Genomic DNA, 21148 nt, shown 5'->3' with positions numbered 1-21148 from the left:
AGTTATAACATGTTGAAACTCATTGCACTTAGGCAATCTTGTCGCGCAGAAACAACCAAAAAAGTGTGCCGTGTTAACACTGTTAAAGAAATCACCAGGATGGTAAGAAATCGAAAGCATATAATGCTGGATGTAAGACAGAGTTTAGGAACTACGAGATCTTGTCTGCTCGTCTCCTTCCAACCTGGATCTTTCTCCCAACTCTAGAGTAAATTGTCAGCAGCAGTATCGTCAAGCATGAGTGGGAGAGAGCAAACCTTTCAGCATCCTCATCAACGATATTCAACATGGCATTCTGAACCTCGAGCTCGTTATTAATCGCGATACCAAGCTCCTTTTGTCTTGCCACAATCTTTCGTAGCTCATCAATGCCAGCATCCTGATTCTCCATAATCTGTTTCTGCAGCTGTAGCACGCCATCATTATCCAACTGCCTAGTTTCCTCTGTCTCCTTGCCTAGGATTCTTCCAACCTTCGGTTTATTCCGGCTACTCCCAATAAGCGCCTGTTTATCCTGTATTGAAGCCACCGCAGAGTCCAATTTACTCTTGGTAGCCATGGCATTTAGTAAGTTCTCCAAGCCTTCTTTTTCCTTTTGGGCGCTTGCCAGCAGGTCCTTTCTGCGCCGTAGCTCTCCCTCGCCAAGCTTTGCCTCACCCCATCCAGATTTATCACCGAGATTCTTCAACCCGTTTTCGAGTGCTCCGAGCATCGTGCCAGTTTTAACCAAGCTGCTCTTCGCTTGCGCGGAGCACTCATGTTGTTTTTGGGGCGTAGATTCCTGGTCCCTTCTCGTCAGATGCAGTCTTGCATCATGTAGGTGGGATTTGACATCTCGATGGCAATCGAGCCAGGTTGTAGGATCAGTTATTGGGGCTGTACCGGGACCGGTAATGGCAGCATGTAAGCTTGATGCACGAGAAGGGGCATTACTCAGGGCTGCGCTAGGGAGGTTGAGGAACATTCGCCATGCACTGGAGTCACGCCATCGAGAGTCTTCGGATTTGTTTATGCTTTGAAGATATGCTTCTAGACCTTTTCGCCTTTCTTCGAGTAATGTAGCGTTCGTGGTCGTTTTGGAGAGCCAGGACTTTGGAGGAAGAGGAGCGGGCGGAGGGAGGGAAGTCTGTTCTATCAGCAAACTGTGAAGTGAAGTAAAATCGGAATAGCGCTTCTGAATAGTAAATGATCGGAGCGGTAAGCGGATTGCGACATTGTAAATCGTGTAGGTTTTCGGAGTATTGGAGACGGCCGTTGTCGGGATGGATATCTCCACAAAGGGTGCCATGACAAGCGTTATCATAGCCTGGTAAAGTATCCTAAGCGGTTAAAGTATTGTCAAAGGATTTAAAATATCATTTTCACTAGTTAACCATGGGTGCTTGCTGCGCTCACTTCGATGCTCGGAATGGGCGGAAAGTGGAAGAGATGGGGATGCCCAACCGTGCGTCATTGGCATGGATTTCGGGCGTGTGGTGCCGGGACGACAGCACGAGGACTGCTCGACAACCTTAAATTGTGTGTCGCAGGCCTTTTTGCTACTTTTCCAAATATAGAGTAATACACAAAGTCCGGTGGAATTATAAGACGAATGTTCAATTTCATATATAATTTGAAACCGCATCTGAAGCTCCCTGTATCCGTTCACATCAAAGTGTACCGAGCATTCAATGTAGAATTCTCCTTCCATCTGCCATTTTAGATCCGTCGGATAGCTGTAAACAATCAAGACATCCATCCCTTTTCCCCTTCTTCCCAGAGGTCTCGAGACTCGAGCAGATCGCGCTGGCCATAAAATTCCCCAACGATGCTGATAATCATGTCAAGCATAGCACGCGTTTGTTTCCGTAGCTCGGCAGCTTCAGCATCATCTTCGCTTTCAGCCGCCTCATTTTGGGCCATGTTCAAAGGGCCAGCTTCCTGATTCGCGACAACATTGTCATCTGAAACTATAGAAGCAAGCCGAGCCCGTAGTCGTGCTTTTGCTGCCTCCAGTTGATCTTCCTCAGACACAGAATTAAGAGCAATTTCGTTTATGCCAAGTCTTTCATTCCCACCCTCGGTGCATTCCTCTTCAGCATCAGCAACACTTTGGACAACGTTAGCCACATCGACTTGCACGTTTTGCTGATGTTTCGCAGCATAGCCTTGCTCCTCAATCTCCCTGACTTTTAGCAATATCTTCACTGCCCGTTTCCCAAGCTCCCTTATATCTGCCACTTCCTCACTTCCCATCTCGCCAACTTCTCTGCACCGGCCCAGAAGCCCCCACGCCCATGCAGCTAGCCTCTTCACCCGCACGGTCTCTTTGCTCTTTACTGCATCAGATATCGACCGTGTCACAACAGCCAATACGCGCAGGACATCTTCCGGGTCCATACAAGCAATCTGAACCATTTGTGGATCGACAGTTTGCAACAGCCCTCGCCATACCAGCCTCGCATGCTTGTGATCATCAGGCAGAGAAATTGGATGTTGATCGTCTAGCGACACAATCGCATCAGCCGTAGGAACGCACTTTAATGTCGAACGCAGTAGCCGGAACCGATGATAAAGGAGATTATAGTAAATTTCCTGCGGATCAGTGGTCCCTTCATCATTCTCAGGTTCGAGGGGAACGACTGCTTCAGTAGCCGTAGAAAGTGCCACGTAGACTCCATCTGAGTAATACCCGCCAGGCCCAGCTTTATCAGTCCCTGATCGAGCCCCGGTCTCTTGCTCAACAAGATTGTTTCCGTTGCCATTCACCAACCGCTCCTGTGAGATAAAAATGGCCGGGAGGTTCTTAGCTTCCGATCTGTATCAAATCACGCCCGCAGAGCAAGTTACGGAGGAGAAGCATTAGCCATTCATGTTCTGTACACTAAAGGAAACACCAAAGGAGGCAGGTTAAAAGGACTTAGCCGATGCATAAGAGTAAACGGTAAAGGGCCTTGAGGCGTAACTCACCTGACCATGCGCAGATACTGAAGGCCATCTTCCGGAGGACCGTAGAGCAGTTCATCACTATCATCGTCGTCTAAACCGGGGAAAGCGTGTTTTTGGCCGAAAACCGGGTCGCTTCTTGGGTATTTATGGGCGGTGTTTGGCGACTTCGACGAGGAGCTTTCGGCACCGTCGTCCTGTTGCTCTGAAGCCGAAACACGAGATCTTTTCGTGCTGGGCGAATCAGCAGGCATTGAAGTTGGGGTTTTACGCTTCACGGACATGCTAACGACAATATCTTGTCACGTCAGCTATCCCGAAAGAGTGTCACGAGCGTCAAAGTCGAGTGCAAAGTATCTCTGGCGCCAAGAAATGGTTTCACAGGCAAAGTCGTGTTCGTGTCGCGTGCTTCCAAGACACCAAGATTGTTTTTCGATGCGCATGATTTCACACCTTTCATAGCAGGGATTCCTTTCTTTGAAATATGGTTGTATTTTCTTGATTCTATCTAAGGAGTACATAGCACTCTTTAACCAAGCACTTACGGAGTACAGGTGATAATATCCGTTCTACGGCCGCAGTCTCTGAGGATCACGAGGGAATAATGTTGCCAACCGAATGTTAGGCAGCCCGAGGAAAAACATTACAATGCGGTTCAATCCAAGACCTCCGCCAGCATGGGGGGCACATCCCTGCCGGAAAGCACCCAGATAGTCCTCGAACCCCTCGGCCTTGGGATCAACACCGCGAGCTATCATAGCAGCTTCAAGTTCTTCGGCCACGTTGATACGCTGGGCGCCGGACATAATTTCCTCGCCTCTCATGAAGAAGTCGTACGAGTTAGAGAAAGTGGGATCTTCAGGGCATGCCTTTGTGTAAAATGGGCGCACAGCGCTTGGGAACTTGTCGAGGACGTAGAAGTCGGTGTCATACTTTTCACGGATGATTCGTCCAAGCTGCTTCTCCATAGCTGTGGTAAGATCGTTTTCGAATCTCTCCTGTTCGGACACATCGACGCCTGCCTCTTTCAACAGAGCAATCCCGTCCATATATTTAAGTCGAAGGGCTTTGCCATCCTTGGGCAAGCGGAAGTCTCCAGCTTTAGGATAGGATTTTTGAATAACCTCAATTTGATCCTTATAGCGGGTCTTCAATTCCGAGAGAATAAACACCAGAAGTTCTTCCGCAAATGATAGAACCTCATGATAATGACGATGGAATGTTCGTTCAAAATCGAGACCAATGAACTAAATACTCATCAGATCAATAGTGATACGATCATTGCCTAGATGGCCCACTTACCTCAGTCAAATGGCGATGAGTGTTGCTCTCTTCAGCTCTAAACACGGGGCCAATCTCGAACACGTTCATCATGTCGCCGGCGATACACATTTGTTTTCCTAGTTGGGGACTCTGGGAGAGGTACGCCTTTCTCTTGAAATAACCCAATTCGAAAACATCGGCACCACCTTCAGTAGCCGCACCAGAAAGCTTTGATGTGAAAATCCACCTTGCACCACTCTTCAACATGAACTCTGCGAACAGTTGTGCAACACCACTAGAAATCCAGGTAATTGCCTGACTGGTTTCGGTCTGGAGATCCAAAATCCGGTTATCAAGACGAGTCTTCAAAGTCACAATCGGCGTGCCTTCGGAATCAACCTGTCCTTCTTCATTGGACTCGGGCGGCGGTCTTTCCGCGTCTTTGACTTGCATAGGGAGTTGCTGGGCAGCCTGCGCAATCATGTAAATCTTTGTAATATGCAATTCCATATTGCTGTATGTCGCCGAGTTCACTGGGATCTCTGGCTTCTTGACAATACCGGTAACCTGCACAATTGAATTGACATTCAGACCGCCCGTGTATTTAACCATCTGTTTCGAAATAGGTTCCTTCGCGAAAATAACCGCCTGCACTTTCTTGCCTTGTTGTCTCAGCATCAAGAATGCAAGCTTTGCACTCTGAACGCGCGCATTGTCAACTCTTGCAACCACCGTGACTTCCTTCTCGTAAAAGTCTTCAGAGCCGAATTGGGGGAAGTTTGTAACCTGGGGAAATTCGTCGGTTTCTGGCATCTTGCCGTACAGGTCCTTGGCAGTGTCAGCAGCATGGCTTGCCTGGGCCTGAGCCTTCTCTTGGGCGGCGCGTTGAGCGGCCTTCTCAGCTTTAGCCTTCTCTTTGGCAGCTTTCTTCAATGCACTTTTGCTTGGTGCTGCCGGCGCCGCAGACTCTGCAGTCGCACTTCCTTCAGGCTGCTGTGGCTGCTCGCCGCCATTGGGATGGTGGGGTAATGTCGTGGATGACTGCTCCATGACGGGCGTAAAAGTTCCCGGAAATGGGTCGCTAATGGAAAGATATCGGAATCGGAACTATGATTGTAGCCAGAGGGACCTGAGGAATGTGAAGGGTATTAAATGAGACGAGCAATGGAGGACATGGCGGGAGATTGCAAGATGCGCGATGAATCATCCCCGCCATCGTCACCCCCGCCGAGTTTTCCAAGCCCTAAGCCCTAGTTGGTATCCTGTTGACCCCTACTTCATTACGCTCGAGTCATATTACTCGCATGGATTAGAAAGAATTGGTGACTGAATTAGATTTTAATTAGCTCGAATTTCTTTCCCCCTAATCCATAGTATGTGTCTAACGTTGAGGTATTACATTTTTAAACGGCACATTGTATATATACGTATGGTTGAGACAAACACGCGCTCGCGCGAGATGGGTATTGAAAACTCCAAAGGAGAGCATAAAAAAGTCACAGATTTTCTTGTTCCCCGGTCAAACGACCGGCCACTGGGATTTTCTCAAAGCCCACTCAACAGCATCCTGGACCCCGTTCACAATAACCTTGGGCTGCCAGGCTGGTTCAGCGCCGCTGTAGACCCCTGTTTTCACGAGTATGGATGTCCAATCGGTCCCAGTGGCGCTTTGAAAGGAATTGGCTCCTCTAATATCAGATTCAGGGTTATCACCAATCATATAAACGTCACGAAGGGGAACCAAATCTGCTCCTTTGAAGGAGCTTTCTCTCTGTTCAATTAAACGTTTCTCAGCGAACTCATAAGTAGACTGATGAGGTTTACCAATGACTGTGCTTTGTAGTTGCACACCAGTAGAAGGGCCACCGGTGAGAGCACCCCAAACTCCCTGCAGCGCTGCGGCGAATCCTCCTTGGCCAAGTCGTGGTAGATGATACGCTGCAGCCCATAATAAATCCGGATTAGAAAAGTATAGCTTAGGCTGTCCATCTTGTTGATAGCCGCGGTTTGGCAAATCCTTCCGATTGTTCTTGTCAGAGTAGGTTCCGACAACGCCTTGGCGCGAGAGCAGCAAGTCGACGATGACTTGGATATCTAACGCCCAATCCCTTGGATCGTTAAAGACCAGTATGGCGTCGACTTTCAGGTTTCCGGGGGATTCTCCATTGATTGGCATCGAGATAGGCTGTGCAAATCGTTTATAGTAATCGTGAAAACCTGTTGAAAACGGCCAGATTGAAGGATGTGCCATGAAGATATCAGCAGGGGTCACCACAGACTTGAATCCGTATCTAACCAGAGAGTTAGCGAATCCCAACCCATTGTGAACACTGAAAGCCATACTGCTTAGCCACATTGCGACATTTATCCTCTGGCCCACCAACAACCAGCACGCATTTATCTGCCAACGGTTCTTGTTCCTTCTTGCCTGCGACCAGCTCCGCGAAAGGGGTGTGACTCTGAATAATGCGACTATGATCAAGCTGAAGGCCCAATCGATCGTTCAATTGTCCGATTCTCTCAAACTCAGACATACCGCCGCCATTCGTCAACAATATGAACGGGATTCGATTCTTCTCGAGAAGCGAGAGGGATCTAGCAGCCCCCGGAAGGGGACGAGAAGCTCGGAGGAGAACGCCATCTATACTAGTATCGATTTAGAGAGGTGCACATTCACACAAAAGAGAAGATGGGTGTGGTTTACTCAAATGCGAAAGCAAAATCTGGGATTCTTGATTTCGATCCTGCGTCAGCTTTGAATCCTCTCCGCAAAGTTACTGCTGTAAACGCGCTTGGGCAGGCTTGGTAGCAAAGGCGTATCTGCTGGCCAAGCAGACGAGAAGCAGAAGCCATTGGCATTTTGCGTACACCAACATAAGAAAGAAATACGCGCGCTCTAAGATGGCATAACTGGAGTAGACGTAAAAAGGTGCAGAGAGAGAGCCGTGTTGTGAAACTCAAGCTCCAGGAACCGGTTACCTGGGTCCTCACTGCTTAGGCCTTGGGGACGCATCCGCGCTAATTCGTTGGCCGCCCTGGTAGGCTATGGAGAAACTCGGTTATAAACAACCACCTAGCTCCTGAGTCCTGACAAATGCTTCGGCATGGCGAATCATCAAGTCTTCTAATGATACGGAGTAATCCTACCAAGACAAGGAATAGCATAGGAAACATCGCATCAGCACCAACGATTCATATCACAAGATCATCTCAATGATAGGTCGGAGCAAGGCTATGGACAATATAAAGACCACGACTTTCATCCAGGTGCATAGCTGTGAGCCTCATTAACTAATTCTCTTCCGCAACTCCCTATCAATTAAGCGCTTTCCTCTGGCCAAACATCATACCCGAAAGTATCCTTCATGTTAACAAAACGACAGTGCCTTCCCTGAGCCACCCGATTGACCGCCTCAAACTGTTCTTGTGTCAACTCGATCTCTTTGAAATTGCTCTCAATGCGTGACGGGTTTGAGCTCTTCGGCAACACGACGTAGCCTCTCTTCAATCCCCACGCAATCAACACCTGAGCAAGCGTATGGCCGCCTTCTTTCGCAATTGCATTAAGCGTCGGATCTGTAGCAACCTTCTCGCCTGTGTTGGGGACTTGGTTCTGAGACCCCAGTGGAGAGTACGCTTCTGGCAAGATGTTCTGTGAAAAGCAAAATTCAACCAACTCGGAGTTGGGCAGGAAAGGGTGAATTTCGATCTGGTTAACGTGTGGGGCCACTTTGGCGAAGGAGAGAATCTGCTTGATGCCGGGAATAGTGAAGTTTGAGAGGCCAATGGCTCTGGCCTTTCCAGCATTGTAGAGCGCTTCCATTGCACGCCATGTCGGCTCGGGGTTCTTGGTTAACTCCTCCTTGATAACGTACTGTTGGTATTGAATAGATATATGATTTAGCGTTCTGTTCAACCCCAATAGACTTAAAAAGCCTTTTTCAATAGAAAGTACAGAGTGTAGCTCATTAAGCGAAACAAAGAGAAAAAGGGGAAAAAAGAGTAAGAGGGGTCTTCCCACCTTGCCATCAGGTCCAAGCTTCGGCATATAATTCTCATCTTTCTCAGCAGCAATTGGCCAATGAACCAAGAACAGATCCACATAATCCAGCTGCAGGTTCTTCAGGGAATTGTTCAAGGACCACTGCACCTCATCGAACTCGTGCAAATGATTCCATACTTTGGTAGTAACAAACAAATCAGATCGTTTGACAGATGGGTTCTCCTTGAGGAAATCTTTGATCGCCTGGCCAACTTCGTCCTCATTCATGTAGAACCAAGCGCAGTCCAGGTGTTTGTATCCAACCTTCAGAGCGTGAAGCACGGCCTTGTATGTTTCTCCTTTGGCGCCCTCGTTTGAGAACGTTCCAAACCCCAGACCGGGAATTGTGACGCCATTGCTAAGCTTAAACGTGATATCTTGCGACATAGCTGCTGATCTAGTATTAAAACAAATAAAAGTAAAAATAAAAATAAAAATAAAAAAATAGAGGCAGATACAAGCCGAAGGCTGCTCTTGTAAGCTGCTAACTGATATGTCGAGAGACAAACAGCTATTCTCGACAGCAATGCATTGCTCAGGAACCAAATTAAATTTCATTAATTCATAGCATAAACAGCATGCCCCAGCGGCTAAATGTCAAAGGGGCAAGGTAATCAAGGAAAAGCGTACCCGCCCGTGGTCCCCAGTGCTCCACAAGACGGGTTTCATTTTGGCCCTCATAGCTGTCTATCTATTATTTCCGAGATATTCCCACTGTCAAACGGGGCAATGACGCTTTTCCTGATTTTAAGCAAACTCAGTGATCCATAAAAATCAGAGTTTTCACGGAAACAAGCCACAACGTGGTTAAAAAGGTGGCCTGGCGGCTGAATGGATGAAGTCATCGCAGATGCCCAGGGAAAAGGAAAACTGTGTACAAATTAGGGTTTAGGGTCTAACTAACTGGCAAGCCCGGTACGATGATCGACGGCCATTGCTCACTTTGATCGAGCTTAGGTCAAATCAAAACTTTCCAGCTCACTTCTATTATGTTGCGCCCCAAGGAGCTCGCCTAGAGAAAACCTCTGCAATTCAAAGCAGTGCAAAATCGAACATCGCTCATAACGTGTAATGTTGATGATCTCTGGTCACTCGCAGTAGCCAGCTTCATTGGCCCATCACTCCAGCAATCGCTCCGACGGTGGTGGAGCTGCCTCCGCCACCCGACGTCACTCTCATATACCGCAGCCATTGTGAAGGAGTACTTCCGATGCATTGACGAGATGGCATATGAAAAATTGCGGTAAATGAGTAAAAGTCTGCTCGTTTCATCATTCCCACGCATCCGCCACGCCCGAGGAAATAACCTCCCGATAGACCTGGTCGAGTTAGTAATAAACCTTTCATTTCTGGAGACAACGATGATATTTAGGGATTGTAAGCTGATAGGTGGAGCATTCAGTAGAAATGACACTACATCCATGTTTCAATTAGGAAACTCTCGGTCAGCTAAAAAAGTGGGTGGATGGATATAAAGCCATAAGGCTCCTCTTCTGCCTTCTGCTTTCGATGTACCTGCACTTCTCCTTGTTCTCCGTCTTTTAATTTCATTTCGTTCATCCTTAGGCGGGGTTTCATGAATTCAGCTTGAAGGGTTAGCTACACAGTCAAGCAAAAATGGCAAATATCAACGACTCAAAGTTTCGAGCCGATCAAGGCGGGGATTGGCATAGAAGACAAGGGAGCCACGTCCGCGGCGGGCAGATTAGCATCCCTGCGGACCCTCACTTTGAAGGAAATGCAATTGAAGTCCGAGCATTGAGAAGTTCGATCAGTGACGCTGGCGCCCTGATGCATAACCTCAGCTTAGCACCCTCCATGAGGGATCGAAGAGGATCACGAAACTCTTTCGGCATGGCATTGCCAATTCCCAGATCTCCCCGTACGTCGAGACTTTCTTCGGTGCATCGAGATGCCGCAAGCGCAAAGAGAGACATCTTGGCCTCCCAGATACAGGATCTGTCAAAGGAAAAAGTGGAAGCTGCCAAAAACATGGCGTTTGCCTTTGATATCGACGGTGTGTTGGTTCATGGAACGCGACTTATCCCCGAGGCAGCCCGAGCGATGGAGCTTCTAAACGGCGATAACGAGCTTGGGATCAAGATTCCATATATCCTGCTCACCAATGGTGGAGGAAAGACCGAGGCAGCCCGAGTAGAAGAACTTTGTGGTATATTAGGGTCCGCAATTTCGACAGATCAGTTTATTCAGTCCCATACTCCAATGCAGGCATTGTCTGAGTACTATGAAACCGTTCTTGTGGTCGGGGGCGACGGATACAAGATCAGAGAGGTTGCCGAAGACTACGGATTCAAAAACGTAGTCCTCCCAAAGGACATTCTCGCATGGGATCCATCAATCTCCCCATGGAGCAAACTTTCAGAAGAGGAGCGAAAGCAAGCGAAAGTTCAAGCGTTCGACACAATGAACTTCGAAGCGATCATGGTCTTCGCTGACTCACGAGACTATGCAACCGATATGCAGATCATCATGGACCTTCTTCTCAGTGAAAACGGTAGACTGAAGACGAAGGCTAAGAACCCGCTCGATAACCAGTTACCCATATATTTCTCGCAGGGCGACTTGCTCATGCCCACGGAACACGGCGTCCCACGGTTGACTCAGGGCCTGTTCCGCATCAGTATCGAGGCCATGTACAAGTCGTTGACAGGTGGCGATCTCGAGCGTGTTGTGTACGGCAAGCCCGAGTTAGCCACGTATAAATTCGCAGACGAGGTGATGAAGCAATGGATGAAAGAAATTCACAACGAGCATATCTTGCCGGAAAACATATACATGGTTGGTGACAACCCTCAGTCAGACATTGTTGGCGGCAACATGTACGGATGGAATACATGTTTGGTCCGCACGGGTATATTCCAGGGCGGGGAGAACGACGAGGAGAATCCAGCGAATTTCGGCGTCTTCGCTAACGTCCTGGACGCAGTGCAAGCGGTAATCAAGAAGGAGCTTGGAACAGAGTTCAAGCTGCGGTGGAATGACAAAATCAACCCCGTTCTACACCCAGATGGGATTTCGGCGGTTGAATAGAGACAGAAATCCATCATTCTGGGTTTCTGCAGTTAGTTATTTTCTCATGTGTTCCACGTTGCTTAGTCATCCTTGGCTCCAGGTGATCTGTGTCCTGCTGGTTATCTAGAGAGGAGAACTGCAGAGGAAGATGCTTGTCAATAGTTAGCTACGGAGAAATCTTGGTGCTCCGTGATCATTGCGCGAATGCCTGCTGCCTGTCGCCCACAGCAATACGATTTTTTGATACCTCACGGTCGACAAAGCTGGCCATTAAGGAATTCAGGATGTCTCAAGAAACCGAGACCCTTCGCTGCCTTTTAGAAGACTTAAGAAAGGCGTCGAGTGGAGCTTGAACTTGAATGTGTGCAAGCTGCACAACAAGACCTAGAAACTACAATATAGAGTCTTCAGAGAGTATGAGCAAAATATATGATGCTTAAGAACGAAACTCAGGATATGCTACATGATCTACATTAATATCTTTCTGTCGAACTTTTAAGGAAGTATTTAAGTATACTCCTGTCGGTTAGCAGGCACCGAGCCCTGTCACCATTGGCCTGTAGCCTAAATTGGCTGGAATAGCCATGATGCGGGAATGAGACAATAAAACAGTAGTTATGATATTGAGAAATCCAAAAATCTAAAAAAGAAAGTTGAATATTAGACTATGAATTTTCATCATGAAGTTTTACAACATTGTGGTTTATTTTTAATTAATTTTCAAATACTCCGTAACAGGGGTCCAGATGCTGGATATAGCCATTGGCTGGTAAAAGTCGTTGGTGAATGGTCATGCACATTGGTTATGTTGGTTAATAAGTTATCTTAAGCATCAGTCAAGACCTCTCCGCCCACGGTTGCTTGGATGATGACGCCTGCTGCTGAGACACTGGGCGTGAGACACAGCGCCGACGACCCTACAGGAAGGCAAGAAATGGCCGCATGCGCAGGGCTAACTGGCCGACATGTCTACCTGCCAACAGAAATTGTCCATATAATTTTCACCTACATCCAAGAGCTCCCCGACGCACCCAAAATACTCTCATCCTGCTGCCTTGTATCGCGGCAATGGTGTTCGATCGCAACCCCTCTCTTATACCGGGAACCTCGCATCGGCCACCGTAACTTTGCTGCCTTTGCTGCTGCCTTTGTCTCTCCTAACCGGCCCCGTTCACAGAAGTCGGATTTGGGCCAATACGTGCGCCGTCTTGACCTGAGTGAGCTGGTGCATCACAGTACAGTGGCTGTGACCGCAAAGCTCCTTCAGAATGTAAGGCCAGGGCTGGAGGTTTTTATTGCGCCAGCATATTCTCTCTCGTACGTCTTCTTCCACTTTCTGAGGCAATGGCTTTTTCCAAGCTCCCCTGAGGGGAACCATGACTTAAGCTCGGATTCCGGACTGGTGGGAAAGTTGAAGGCTAACCGTGCGCAGATCTATTAATCTTATATCCATCTCAAAATGCCTAAACCTACAAATCTTGGATCTCTCTGTCGTCCTCGTGGAATTCACCCTTGACGAGGTCAAAACCGCTACCAAAAACCTCGCCAACCTCAAAAGATTACGGCTACCGCGAGCAACATCACTCACTCTCTCCGCGAATGAAATTCCCTGGCCCCCAAACCTACTAAGTCTCCAATTTGGTGGCGCAAATCCCGCCGAAATCGACCATTTTGCCGAGCAGTTCTCCTGGCCGGAATCACTGACCAGTTTGACCCTGCACGGCTGTAAGCGCCTCACACCAGAGTCAATACCCGCCATTCTCGGTAGCCCAATCCTCCAGCAGAACCTACGCCGCCTCAGAGTCACCACCGAGAGTAATGTAATGCATTTCCGATTCATGGCCGACCTGGTTCATTTTATTCCCAAGGTGAAATTCCTCAGCCTACCGGGATCTGACATCAACTCCACGGTCATCCCAGAAATGGAGACCTTGAATAAGAAATTAGACTTGGAGGTTATCGAGTTGGGTCCGTCAGCCGTGGCTTGGACATTTCCCATCAACGCATTTAAAAGGGCTCTGAAATCCTCGCTTGTGAAACTACGATATCTGCGCTTCCAAGAGACGCATCATGCGTCGCTTATGTATGACAACTGCGAGGAAGAAGTCGACAACGCCTTGATGGAAAATGCCAGAAGGGCGGGATATGACCAAACGAAACTAGAAACCGGCGAGATTTTGACCGGATGCTATGTGTACTCGTAAAATCTGGAGGACTATATCGAGAAAGAAGAGAGCCATTGCGTCGGCGAGGCGATTAAGGAGTTGGTTTAGCGGCCCATTTCCTGGTATGTGGTTGTAAGACAGATATTTATACCAAAGATATACCTTGCAAATGTGGACCACGAGGAAGTACAAAAGGAACAAAAATTTCTACCGGAGTATTTAAGACCATTCAGACATCTTTTCCATGAACCTTGGCCGACAGAGGCAGGGATGAAAACAAAGAGCAGTAGAGCGAAAAAAAAAAAAAAAAAAAAAAAAAAGAATATCCACAAAAAGAAATGACAAAGAGTTCCGGGTATTAATACTTGACTCCCAGGAACAGACCAGATTCAGAATGTCACGTCACTTGAAAATACATCGGCTGTGGATGGGGAAAGCCAATCTCTGCCTCCAGCCATTCCCAAGAAACAATTTGAGAAGGGAAACAGACTTTACTATAACCCATAGTCGTTCACCTGCATTAAAAGTCTAGATGGGGGGAAAAGGGATACATTCATTGGAAAGACGCTAGGATTTACGCAACAGACGCAACAACAAGCGAAGATAGACCTTCTTCCTCGGATCGTACTGTCACCTTAGTCGTTACACCGGTCCTCGAAGTATACGCCAAGCGAACGAGTGCAGCGACTTTGCCTCCCGTTATTGAGTTACCGTATAATTTGAGTGTGTGAGTGCTATTGCTCAGCACGACCTCACAGCCCTCGAGAGGTTGGAGGCACAAAGCAGCGATAAGTTGTTCGGTGGCATCTGAATACATAAGTTAGTAGACATAAATAAATAAACCGAGGCGTTTAGTACGTACCTTGAATACCCTTCATGTTGGAAAGCTGTAAAGTCTCGCTGGACTCTTCGCCATCGGTGGCTAGCTCGTCCCATATGCTGTCGAAACTGCCCGAGAATGCAGGGATAACATAGTCGCTACCCACAAGATCGAGATCCTCAACCTGGTACTCATCCTCGTAGCCCGTTTCCTCAGGTTCACCGGTCGTTGGGTCGATTTCCTTACTCGTGAACTTTAACACGTTGGTAAAAGAGGTGGCTGCGAAGCTAGTGTCATCGTCAACTTTTTTGAATGCGACGTATACAATGCCAGGCTCGTTTGTCATCAGCTTTGGCGTCGGAACAATGAAATCTTCTTCTAGGACCTCCTCATCCTCCGAAGGAGTGGCTACAACGGAGACATCCTCAAGTACCGTGTCGGGCAGGGTATTCATGATGTCATACTGCAAAACAATATGTTCCTTAAAGATATGTTTGACGGCAGTGACAACATACTCTGTTTCCCTCTCGGTGAGTTCAACAGGAGGCGAGGATTTGAGGAGCGCTCCATAGGCTTTGAGCTCGGGAATTTGCATAAGTTGCTCGGAATATTTTTCTGTAGCAGCAGCAGCAGCTTTTGCGCTATCAGCAGCGCCATTTTGTTTGGCGCGGTCAGGGCCCGTGGATGGAGCTCGGATGGTGGGAGTAGCGGAAGTTAATTTCTTGGTTCTTTCCTCTGCTAATGCTTGCTCCTGGGAGACAACTGGGACCTTGGACATATCGAAAGCTGTAGAAAAGGTACCCTTGTCTGTAGCTGTGACATACATCACGAGTTGATGCTCGAATGTGGCTAATGCGAACATGTTCTCTATAAATTATGAGTATAAAATCGTTATCAGATGGCAATGAAGAGGATTTCGTACCGTTCTTAATGAACCGTTCAGCCATACTGTCTTCAGACTGTATTAGTCTTAAGTTCAGGGCTGCACGGTCACGGACTTCATCATCAACATCATCCAAGCAGCGTCTGAGAAGCACATAAACGCTTCGTCTCAGTTCAGGATCTTTCTGACCAACGCCAAACTTGGCAAGCGCTGTGACAGCAGCCGCACGGACAGCGGCATTTTCGAGGACAACCCTGTTGTAAATGTAGCGGATATATTTCGTAGGATGCGACGTTTTAGGGCCTTCGATTCCCAAAAGATGTAAAATCCTGACCGCTAGTTTAGTGAATTCACAGTCTTCGATGAACTCGCAAAGGTGTGCCAGAGCTATATACGTAAGCAACAGTTCACTTTATGAGGTTTTAAATATAGCCTACCATCTTCTTTACTTCCTGGGACGAATTTGATAAGGTCAAACATGCTTTCTACCACACTTCTTTTAAACTCGTAACCGCCCTCGTCTCTGAGGATTCCGCTGAGGAACGTAAGCATGCCAGCTTGTTTGTTAGGGAATTTCAAGCAAAGAGTTCGAATCGCTTCAACGACCGTAATCTTGAATTCATCCGTGATATCGGCCATGAAACCGGAAATTTGAGACATCAAACGGTCAACACTAGCTTCGTTGCCAGTCTTAAGGAGTGTCGTGATAGCGAACGTCGCGATTGATCTGTTGGGATTCGAAATCAAGGACTCGATGTCCTGATTGCAAGTGTTAACAATGTGTGGCTTAAACGAAGCGAAGCTGTGGAGGATTCGAATAGCAGCGAATCTGCTGGTGGTCCGAGGTGAGGACAAGAAGAGTTGTAAAATATGCACAGCTTGAGCCGCTTCCGCGTCTGTGACATCTCGCATGTCGCAAATTGCCCTCGCGGCCTCAAAGTTGACCATTTCGTGCTTATGCTTTAACCAGCCCTCCAACATCTGCATCATTGGTTTTCGCAAACCTTGATCATCTGCGGCTAGCTTCGCCGCCAATCTCACCAGCAATACAAGAGCAGCCGGGCTCTTCACGGCTCCTGCAGCACCGTATTGCTGAACCATTTTGACCAAAGCCATTTTGTCATGTGCCCGCATATTGTACAACAATCCGATTGCATGATATTGGGTCATATGGTTCGTTTGCGATATTGCCGGGGGATGCTGACTACTGCTCGAGAATCCGAGGAAGCCTGACGACTGTTTCCCGCCCGCAGCGGCTTCTTGTGTCTCGCTCTGCCACCTTCTCACAACGTCCTTGGCAATAGGGAGCAGATGATACGAAGATACGAGCGCGGCTGATGAAACCGAAGGGTTCTTATCGACAATGGCAGTCTTTATAAGTCGTTCGATGCCTTGAACGGTGGTGGCCTTGGAAAGTCAGCGTGTAAACCTCCGACAAACGAAAAGGAAAAAAAAAAAAAAAAAAGGAAGGTGTCGATCAACGTACGTCTATAATACGACACAGGGCGCGAATGGAGTTGGCTCTGTAAACGACATCACTCCCCACCGTGGTATCCTTCATAATTATAGAGGTTGACATAATAACGTCTTGAGCGGTGTTTGCCAATTCCTTCAATATGAGATAGACCATCTGCCGGAGAGACGGATCTTTGTTTTGGAACAACTTCGAGATTCCGAAAAAAAGAGTCGTCGCCTCGTCCGTCGGGAATTTCTCCCCCGTAAAGAGTAAGACCGCAATCTTCGTTAAAAGCGTCCGGCATTTTCGGGGTGATATGGGGGAGGAATTGAATAATCGTGCTGTTCCGCTCTATATCAGCATTGATATCCCTTTTAGTTCCCATTGGAGGTACGTGAACAACCATCTTGAAACACCGTGGTCCTATCCAGCTTAATCATCGTTTGGTCCGCATCCTCATCCTTCTTAATGTAACTCATTGTGCTGGTCTCAAATGAACGACGGCGTTATCTTGGGTTGAAGCCAACTTGACACCGCCGAGGTCAATGGCGGCACGGGTTAAACGGGGTGACTGCAAATGCTTGTGCCCAATGGTCAATTCTCAAACATTGTCTAGTAGCAACGATATACTAGGCTGTGGACTTGTCTGTCAGGGAATCACAGCAGCGGTGCTGGGCAGTATGGTAAAGGTCGATTTGGGTGATGGTTGGAGATACACGTTGCCTCACCCTGATCCTGTGAAGTGTGTGGACCACAAGCCACAATGTGGCTGGCCAAACAGTGCAAACATCCCTCCTTCGAAATGACCGCATCATCGCCCGCCCGCAGTCGACAGATGCCTAAATACTACGGGGGAATATGCATGCTCCTTGGAACGACCGATCAACTCAATTGCTATAAGAATGGATGTGCCAGTTAATGTTCCTATTGATGACCCTAATGCGGACACTGAATGGTACACTTCCCGCCCAAAATCTAATCCGGAAAAAGCTCTCCCTGACTAGATTCCAGGAATGATATACTCCGCAAACATGGGATTATACCTGAGAAACCGCCATCGCCCACGCCGATAATAGAAGAAGCTATCTTAGACGCCCGTCGAAGAGAACATGAAAACCGACTTGAAGATAAAGATCTAGATGAACTAGATGCTCTGGAGGACGAGGAGGACGAGGAGTTCCTTGAAGCGTACCGGTTGGTAGTCGCAATCCGCATTCGCGAACGCTTTGAGATACCTATACCACTAACCAAGCGGAATAGCAAAAAGCGCATGAAGGAACTCTCGCTATTACAAAAAGCAAGCGTTCATAACCAAGTATATCCCCTCCAGAAACCCGACTATTCCAGAGAAGTCACCGAGGCATCGTCGCAGTACTTTGTGCTCGTGAACCTTACCTCGTCAACGAGTACGAATGTTGAATCGCGAATCTTAACTGAGATATGGCGACAACTTGCAGAGAAATACGGAGACATTAAGTTCTGTGAGATGCGCGCCAGCATGTGCATCGAGGGTTATCCGGAGAAGAATACCCCGACGATTTTGATTTATAGAGATGGAGACATTAAAAAGCAAATCGTCACGCTTAGGGAACTTAATGGGCTTAAGACCAGAGTTCAAGGTGAGTCTGATCAGGGCCAGTTGGTTCCTTGATCGTGTCGTGGCGCCTTGCCCGCGAAGGCACCCATTTATCCGATGTATGCTGAAGGTGGTTAATAGATATCGAACGAGTCCTCGTCTCTTTGGGTGCGATACAAGAGAATGACAGCCGCCTTAAAAAGAAGTCAGATACTCCAAAAGGGAACTATAGCGACGAGGAATATCTTGATGATTGGGATTGAGAAACCGGCAAAAGTTGATTGCAATTGAGTAATATGCGCTTATATCACGATCAAATGACGGTCCATAAAAACTGTCCATTTTGCGGAACAGTTGGAGTGCAGTACTGCCATTTTTATCGCCGATAACCACGGGCTCCAGAACTGCAAGAACACGTTGCGATTACATGGAGCCCACGAGTCGATTTTAAGTGGGCATTATAGCAATGTATATGCAATACAAAGTATGCCCTGTATGTAAGCAGAAAACACATAGCATGTCCTGCCAGGACGGCCATAAATTCACGAGAAATGTGACAAGATAAGCGGGGTTTTCTTAACAGAAATGCAAACAAACATTCGCTAAAGTTAAGTTGGAGGCACCCGTATTTTCGTGCGCCCGAGTCCCGAACGTGTCAATCTCAGCCCAAGTTGCGGGAATGGGGTAGACAGAGGTGGTCTAGGGCCAGGTAACGAACTACAGGTGCCAAATATTCAATGTCAGAGGCCTAGCGATTCTTTCACAAGAGCTCCTCAACTCCGGGCTAAGCAGCCTATGAAGTCATTCCGCAATACAACCCCGATGCTACTGGACGTCGGACGAGAGGCATGGTTACAAAAGATCCTGAAATGATCAACACACAAGACCCAAATTAATAATCATTTTATTTCGCCGACATTGGTTCCTTACCCAAGTTAAGCATCGTCAAGGGGAGAATGCGTAATTTCCGACTGCCCTTATACCCTGCAAATATCAATTCCAAGACTTGACAGACCGTCAATAGCATGTCGGCTTTTGGATATACATCTATATTGTCCCATACGCTTGTCTAAATACCATGCCTCGGTGCATCACACGCCGCCTTTGGGTGCTCCTTGCCATCACGCTGGTAGCCGTCTTTCTCTTCACAGTCCAGCTGCAACAAGCTCGTTTGATAGACGCTAGCGGCAAGAAAGCCGGCGATGGCCGCCACAACTTTCAAGCAGCCAATCCTCTTACGAGCAGCACAGCTGCCGCCATACCCTCAAGCTCTCGCCCACCGGCACCGCCCTTGGCACCTGGTCATCCCTCACCGGATTACACACGAGCACTTGTGGTCGCAAAGTTAAAGGAAGAGGACACTACCTGGGTCGACAGAGTGGTTCAAAATGACCCCAACATCACCACCGCAGTCTACGTGGTGGACGACCCAGAGGCAGACCCTTTCATTATCAAGAACAAGGGTAACGAGCTGATGCCGTATCTGACCTACATCATCGACAACTACGAAAACCTTCGGAATATCACCATTTTCATGCACGCACATAATGCGACATGGCACAATAACGACTTCTTCAACGGAAGCTCCGAAATGACGCTGAGCAGACTGAACAGCGAACACGTCATCCGTGAAGGATACATGAATCTTCGGTGTAAGCATGACCCGGGTTGCCCAGACCATATCCACCCAATGGCCAGTGGCGACGAAGATATCCGTGCTATCCCTGAGGCAGCTGTGTTCGGCAGGGCATGGAAGGAATTACTTCCCGATGACCCTGTTCCGGACGTCCTCTCGCAGCCATGCTGCAGTCAATTCGCAGTGAGCGCCGAACGCATTCGTGCAATCCCCCTCCCAAGGTATGTCTTTTGGCGGGACTGGGTTCTCCGCACGCCGCTGTATGATCGGTTAACGGGGCGTGTATGGGAATATCTCTGGCAGTATATCTTCACAGGCAAAGCGGTCCTTTGCCCCGATGAGCTCATCTGTGCTTGTAAAGGATACGGGGTATGTTCTCTCAAAGGTGAATGATATCAGTAAAAATTTTCTTTCTCAAAGGCACAAAGCGAAGCTTGCAGGTCAGCCTTGTCTCCTACAACAAGTATGGCACCTGAAAGGGACCAGCACGCAGCCACCAAGACCGGGGGCAAACCACGGTCTTAAGAGAAGGGGGGAAATAGAAGGGAAAGAGAGAAAAACGGCGGAATTTGGCGGAATCCAAGGGCATTAAAGGTGTCTATCCGGCGTTTATGCGCTCACCCCATGCCCCGTCTTCGCACCCCTATCAACCGCGCTCCTGCCCCGCCCCCGATCGGACTGGGGGTTTTCTTTGAAAAATTGGACCAGGATTCAGCTACTCCAAAAGGCAGCCCGTAGCAGCGATACAGCACACAGAGAAAGTTCCTCAGATCCGACGACCACCCCTATCAAACCACCGGACTCCCTTTACGCCGTAACCCCACTTTCCCGCTGGATGCCTCTCGTTCCAGCCAGCAACCGGCGCCAAGAAGAAAAATCTCCCTAGGCCCTTGAACATGTCCGCCACCTGATCCGGACAAGGACAGAAGAACAACCAAGGTAGGCTTACTGCTGGGTCATGAGGTAGTCTTGAGACCTAGTTGCTTTGTGGCCAGTATCTTGCTGTCGAATCCGGGCTAGAAATTTTCATGGGGTGGAGAAGGAGATCTCCCGGGTGACGGGGGGGAAGGGACCAACATCTTTAGCTCCCCCTTCTGCATTAATGACAGGGATGGCATTTTTGCAGAAGCAGGTTAGAGCGGCGGTCTCTTGCTCCGTTTTTGCAAGGAAGTAATACCGATGAAAGGTTTTCTCTTCTTACTTTTTCTCTTTTCGTTTCCTTTTTCGATACGAGGTCTAGCTTGGTTCGTCGTGGTTAATTGCTGAAAAGGGGATTTGATGAGAAATAAATACCACGTTCACTAAATCCGAAGAGGTGCCCAACATTTCCTGTCTCAGCACCAGGCTAA

At 48.1% G+C, this 21148-nt stretch overlaps 11 protein-coding genes across 11 annotated transcripts; 4 read left to right on the top strand and 7 right to left on the bottom strand.

The window, feature by feature from the left end:
• Positions 1-125: 125 nt before the first annotated feature.
• Positions 126-1324, bottom strand: D8B26_001413 (uncharacterized protein). The gene is made up of 2 exons (XM_003065418.2): positions 258-1324; positions 126-203 (listed from the first exon to the last, which is right to left on the bottom strand). Exons 1-2 carry the CDS (start codon positions 1301-1303, stop codon positions 152-154), a joined length of 1098 nt encoding a protein of 365 aa, XP_003065464.2. The 5' UTR covers positions 1304-1324; the 3' UTR covers positions 126-151.
• A 247-nt stretch (positions 1325-1571) lies between these two features.
• D8B26_001412 (uncharacterized protein) lies at positions 1572-3209 on the bottom strand (the record flags this gene model as incomplete). The annotated part of the gene is made up of 2 exons (XM_003065417.2): positions 1572-2797; positions 2950-3209. 2 exons carry the CDS (start codon positions 3207-3209, stop codon positions 1726-1728), a joined length of 1332 nt encoding a protein of 443 aa, XP_003065463.2. The 3' UTR covers positions 1572-1725.
• Positions 3210-3410: 201 nt separating this feature from the next.
• D8B26_001411 (uncharacterized protein) lies at positions 3411-5369 on the bottom strand. Its single transcript, XM_003065416.2, has 2 exons — positions 4228-5369; positions 3411-4172 (listed from the first exon to the last, which is right to left on the bottom strand). Exons 1-2 carry the CDS (start codon positions 5236-5238, stop codon positions 3495-3497), a joined length of 1689 nt encoding a protein of 562 aa, XP_003065462.1. The 5' UTR covers positions 5239-5369; the 3' UTR covers positions 3411-3494.
• Positions 5370-5533: 164 nt separating this feature from the next.
• D8B26_001410 (uncharacterized protein) lies at positions 5534-7047 on the bottom strand (the record flags this gene model as incomplete). The annotated part of the gene is made up of 3 exons (XM_003065415.2): positions 5534-6479; positions 6532-6834; positions 6893-7047. The coding sequence occupies 3 exons, from the start codon at positions 7045-7047 to the stop codon at positions 5708-5710; spliced, it is 1230 nt and encodes a 409-aa protein (XP_003065461.1). The 3' UTR covers positions 5534-5707.
• Positions 7048-7359: 312 nt separating this feature from the next.
• Positions 7360-8642, bottom strand: GLD2 (Glycerol 2-dehydrogenase (NADP(+))). Its single transcript, XM_003065414.2, has 2 exons — positions 8210-8642; positions 7360-8062 (listed from the first exon to the last, which is right to left on the bottom strand). Exons 1-2 carry the CDS (start codon positions 8615-8617, stop codon positions 7508-7510), a joined length of 963 nt encoding a protein of 320 aa, XP_003065460.2. The 5' UTR covers positions 8618-8642; the 3' UTR covers positions 7360-7507.
• Positions 8643-9242: 600 nt separating this feature from the next.
• D8B26_001408 (uncharacterized protein) lies at positions 9243-9653 on the bottom strand (the record flags this gene model as incomplete). Its single annotated transcript, XM_066123528.1, has 1 exon — positions 9243-9653. The coding sequence occupies one exon, from the start codon at positions 9651-9653 to the stop codon at positions 9243-9245; it is 411 nt and encodes a 136-aa protein (XP_065979602.1).
• A 194-nt stretch (positions 9654-9847) lies between these two features.
• On the top strand, positions 9848-11281 carry D8B26_001407 (uncharacterized protein; the record flags this gene model as incomplete). The annotated part of the gene is made up of 1 exon (XM_003065413.2): positions 9848-11281. One exon carries the CDS (start codon positions 9848-9850, stop codon positions 11279-11281), a length of 1434 nt encoding a protein of 477 aa, XP_003065459.1.
• Positions 11282-12127: 846 nt separating this feature from the next.
• On the top strand, positions 12128-13566 carry D8B26_001406 (uncharacterized protein). Its single transcript, XM_003065412.2, has 2 exons — positions 12128-12580; positions 12696-13566. The coding sequence occupies exons 1-2, from the start codon at positions 12129-12131 to the stop codon at positions 13465-13467; spliced, it is 1224 nt and encodes a 407-aa protein (XP_003065458.1). The 5' UTR covers position 12128; the 3' UTR covers positions 13468-13566.
• Positions 13567-13762: 196 nt separating this feature from the next.
• SEC21 (coatomer subunit gamma) lies at positions 13763-17288 on the bottom strand. Its single transcript, XM_003065411.2, has 6 exons — positions 16991-17288; positions 16618-16928; positions 15569-16538; positions 15171-15518; positions 14291-15115; positions 13763-14235 (listed from the first exon to the last, which is right to left on the bottom strand). Exons 1-6 carry the CDS (start codon positions 17064-17066, stop codon positions 14003-14005), a joined length of 2763 nt encoding a protein of 920 aa, XP_003065457.1. The 5' UTR covers positions 17067-17288; the 3' UTR covers positions 13763-14002.
• Positions 17289-17431: 143 nt separating this feature from the next.
• On the top strand, positions 17432-18767 carry D8B26_001404 (uncharacterized protein). Its single transcript, XM_003065410.2, has 4 exons — positions 17432-17542; positions 17599-17781; positions 17848-18206; positions 18305-18767. Exons 1-4 carry the CDS (start codon positions 17490-17492, stop codon positions 18424-18426), a joined length of 717 nt encoding a protein of 238 aa, XP_003065456.1. The 5' UTR covers positions 17432-17489; the 3' UTR covers positions 18427-18767.
• Positions 18768-19241: 474 nt separating this feature from the next.
• On the top strand, positions 19242-20192 carry D8B26_001403 (uncharacterized protein; the record flags this gene model as incomplete). The annotated part of the gene is made up of 1 exon (XM_003065409.2): positions 19242-20192. One exon carries the CDS (start codon positions 19242-19244, stop codon positions 20190-20192), a length of 951 nt encoding a protein of 316 aa, XP_003065455.2.
• Positions 20193-21148: the final 956 nt, after the last annotated feature.

The sequence above is a fragment of the Coccidioides posadasii genome, chromosome 1 (genome assembly GCF_018416015.2).
Source record: "Coccidioides posadasii str. Silveira chromosome 1, complete sequence".
NCBI classification, from domain to species: domain Eukaryota; kingdom Fungi; phylum Ascomycota; class Eurotiomycetes; order Onygenales; family Onygenaceae; genus Coccidioides; species Coccidioides posadasii.
Note: the sequence above shows the minus strand (reverse complement) of the source record. Positions and strands in the feature narration are given on the sequence as shown.

Coding starts and splice junctions, on each gene's coding strand:
- D8B26_001411 (XM_003065416.2), bottom strand. CDS start 5,238: ATGGAGCAGTCATCCACGACATTACCCCACCATCCCAATGGCGGCGAG. Junction 4,173..4,227: donor CTCATCGCCATTTGACTGAG/GTAAGTGGGCCA, acceptor ATGAGTATTTAG/TTCATTGGTCTCGATTTTGA.
- GLD2 (XM_003065414.2), bottom strand. CDS start 8,617: ATGTCGCAAGATATCACGTTTAAGCTTAGCAATGGCGTCACAATTCCC. Junction 8,063..8,209: donor AGCTTGGACCTGATGGCAAG/GTGGGAAGACCC, acceptor CAATACCAACAG/TACGTTATCAAGGAGGAGTT.
- D8B26_001406 (XM_003065412.2), top strand. CDS start 12,129: ATGATGACGCCTGCTGCTGAGACACTGGGCGTGAGACACAGCGCCGAC. Junction 12,581..12,695: donor GCGCCAGCATATTCTCTCTC/GTACGTCTTCTT, acceptor AACCGTGCGCAG/ATCTATTAATCTTATATCCA.
- SEC21 (XM_003065411.2), bottom strand. CDS start 17,066: ATGAGTTACATTAAGAAGGATGAGGATGCGGACCAAACGATGATTAAG. Junction 15,519..15,568: donor CCCAGGAAGTAAAGAAGATG/GTAGGCTATATT, acceptor TTACGTATATAG/CTCTGGCACACCTTTGCGAG. Junction 15,116..15,170: donor TGAACGGTTCATTAAGAACG/GTACGAAATCCT, acceptor CATAATTTATAG/AGAACATGTTCGCATTAGCC.
- D8B26_001404 (XM_003065410.2), top strand. CDS start 17,490: ATGGATGTGCCAGTTAATGTTCCTATTGATGACCCTAATGCGGACACT. Junction 17,543..17,598: donor CCTAATGCGGACACTGAATG/GTACACTTCCCG, acceptor ACTAGATTCCAG/GAATGATATACTCCGCAAAC. Junction 18,207..18,304: donor GCTTAAGACCAGAGTTCAAG/GTGAGTCTGATC, acceptor GGTGGTTAATAG/ATATCGAACGAGTCCTCGTC.
- D8B26_001413 (XM_003065418.2), bottom strand. CDS start 1,303: ATGATAACGCTTGTCATGGCACCCTTTGTGGAGATATCCATCCCGACA. Junction 204..257: donor GTTGATGAGGATGCTGAAAG/GTTTGCTCTCTC, acceptor AATTTACTCTAG/AGTTGGGAGAAAGATCCAGG.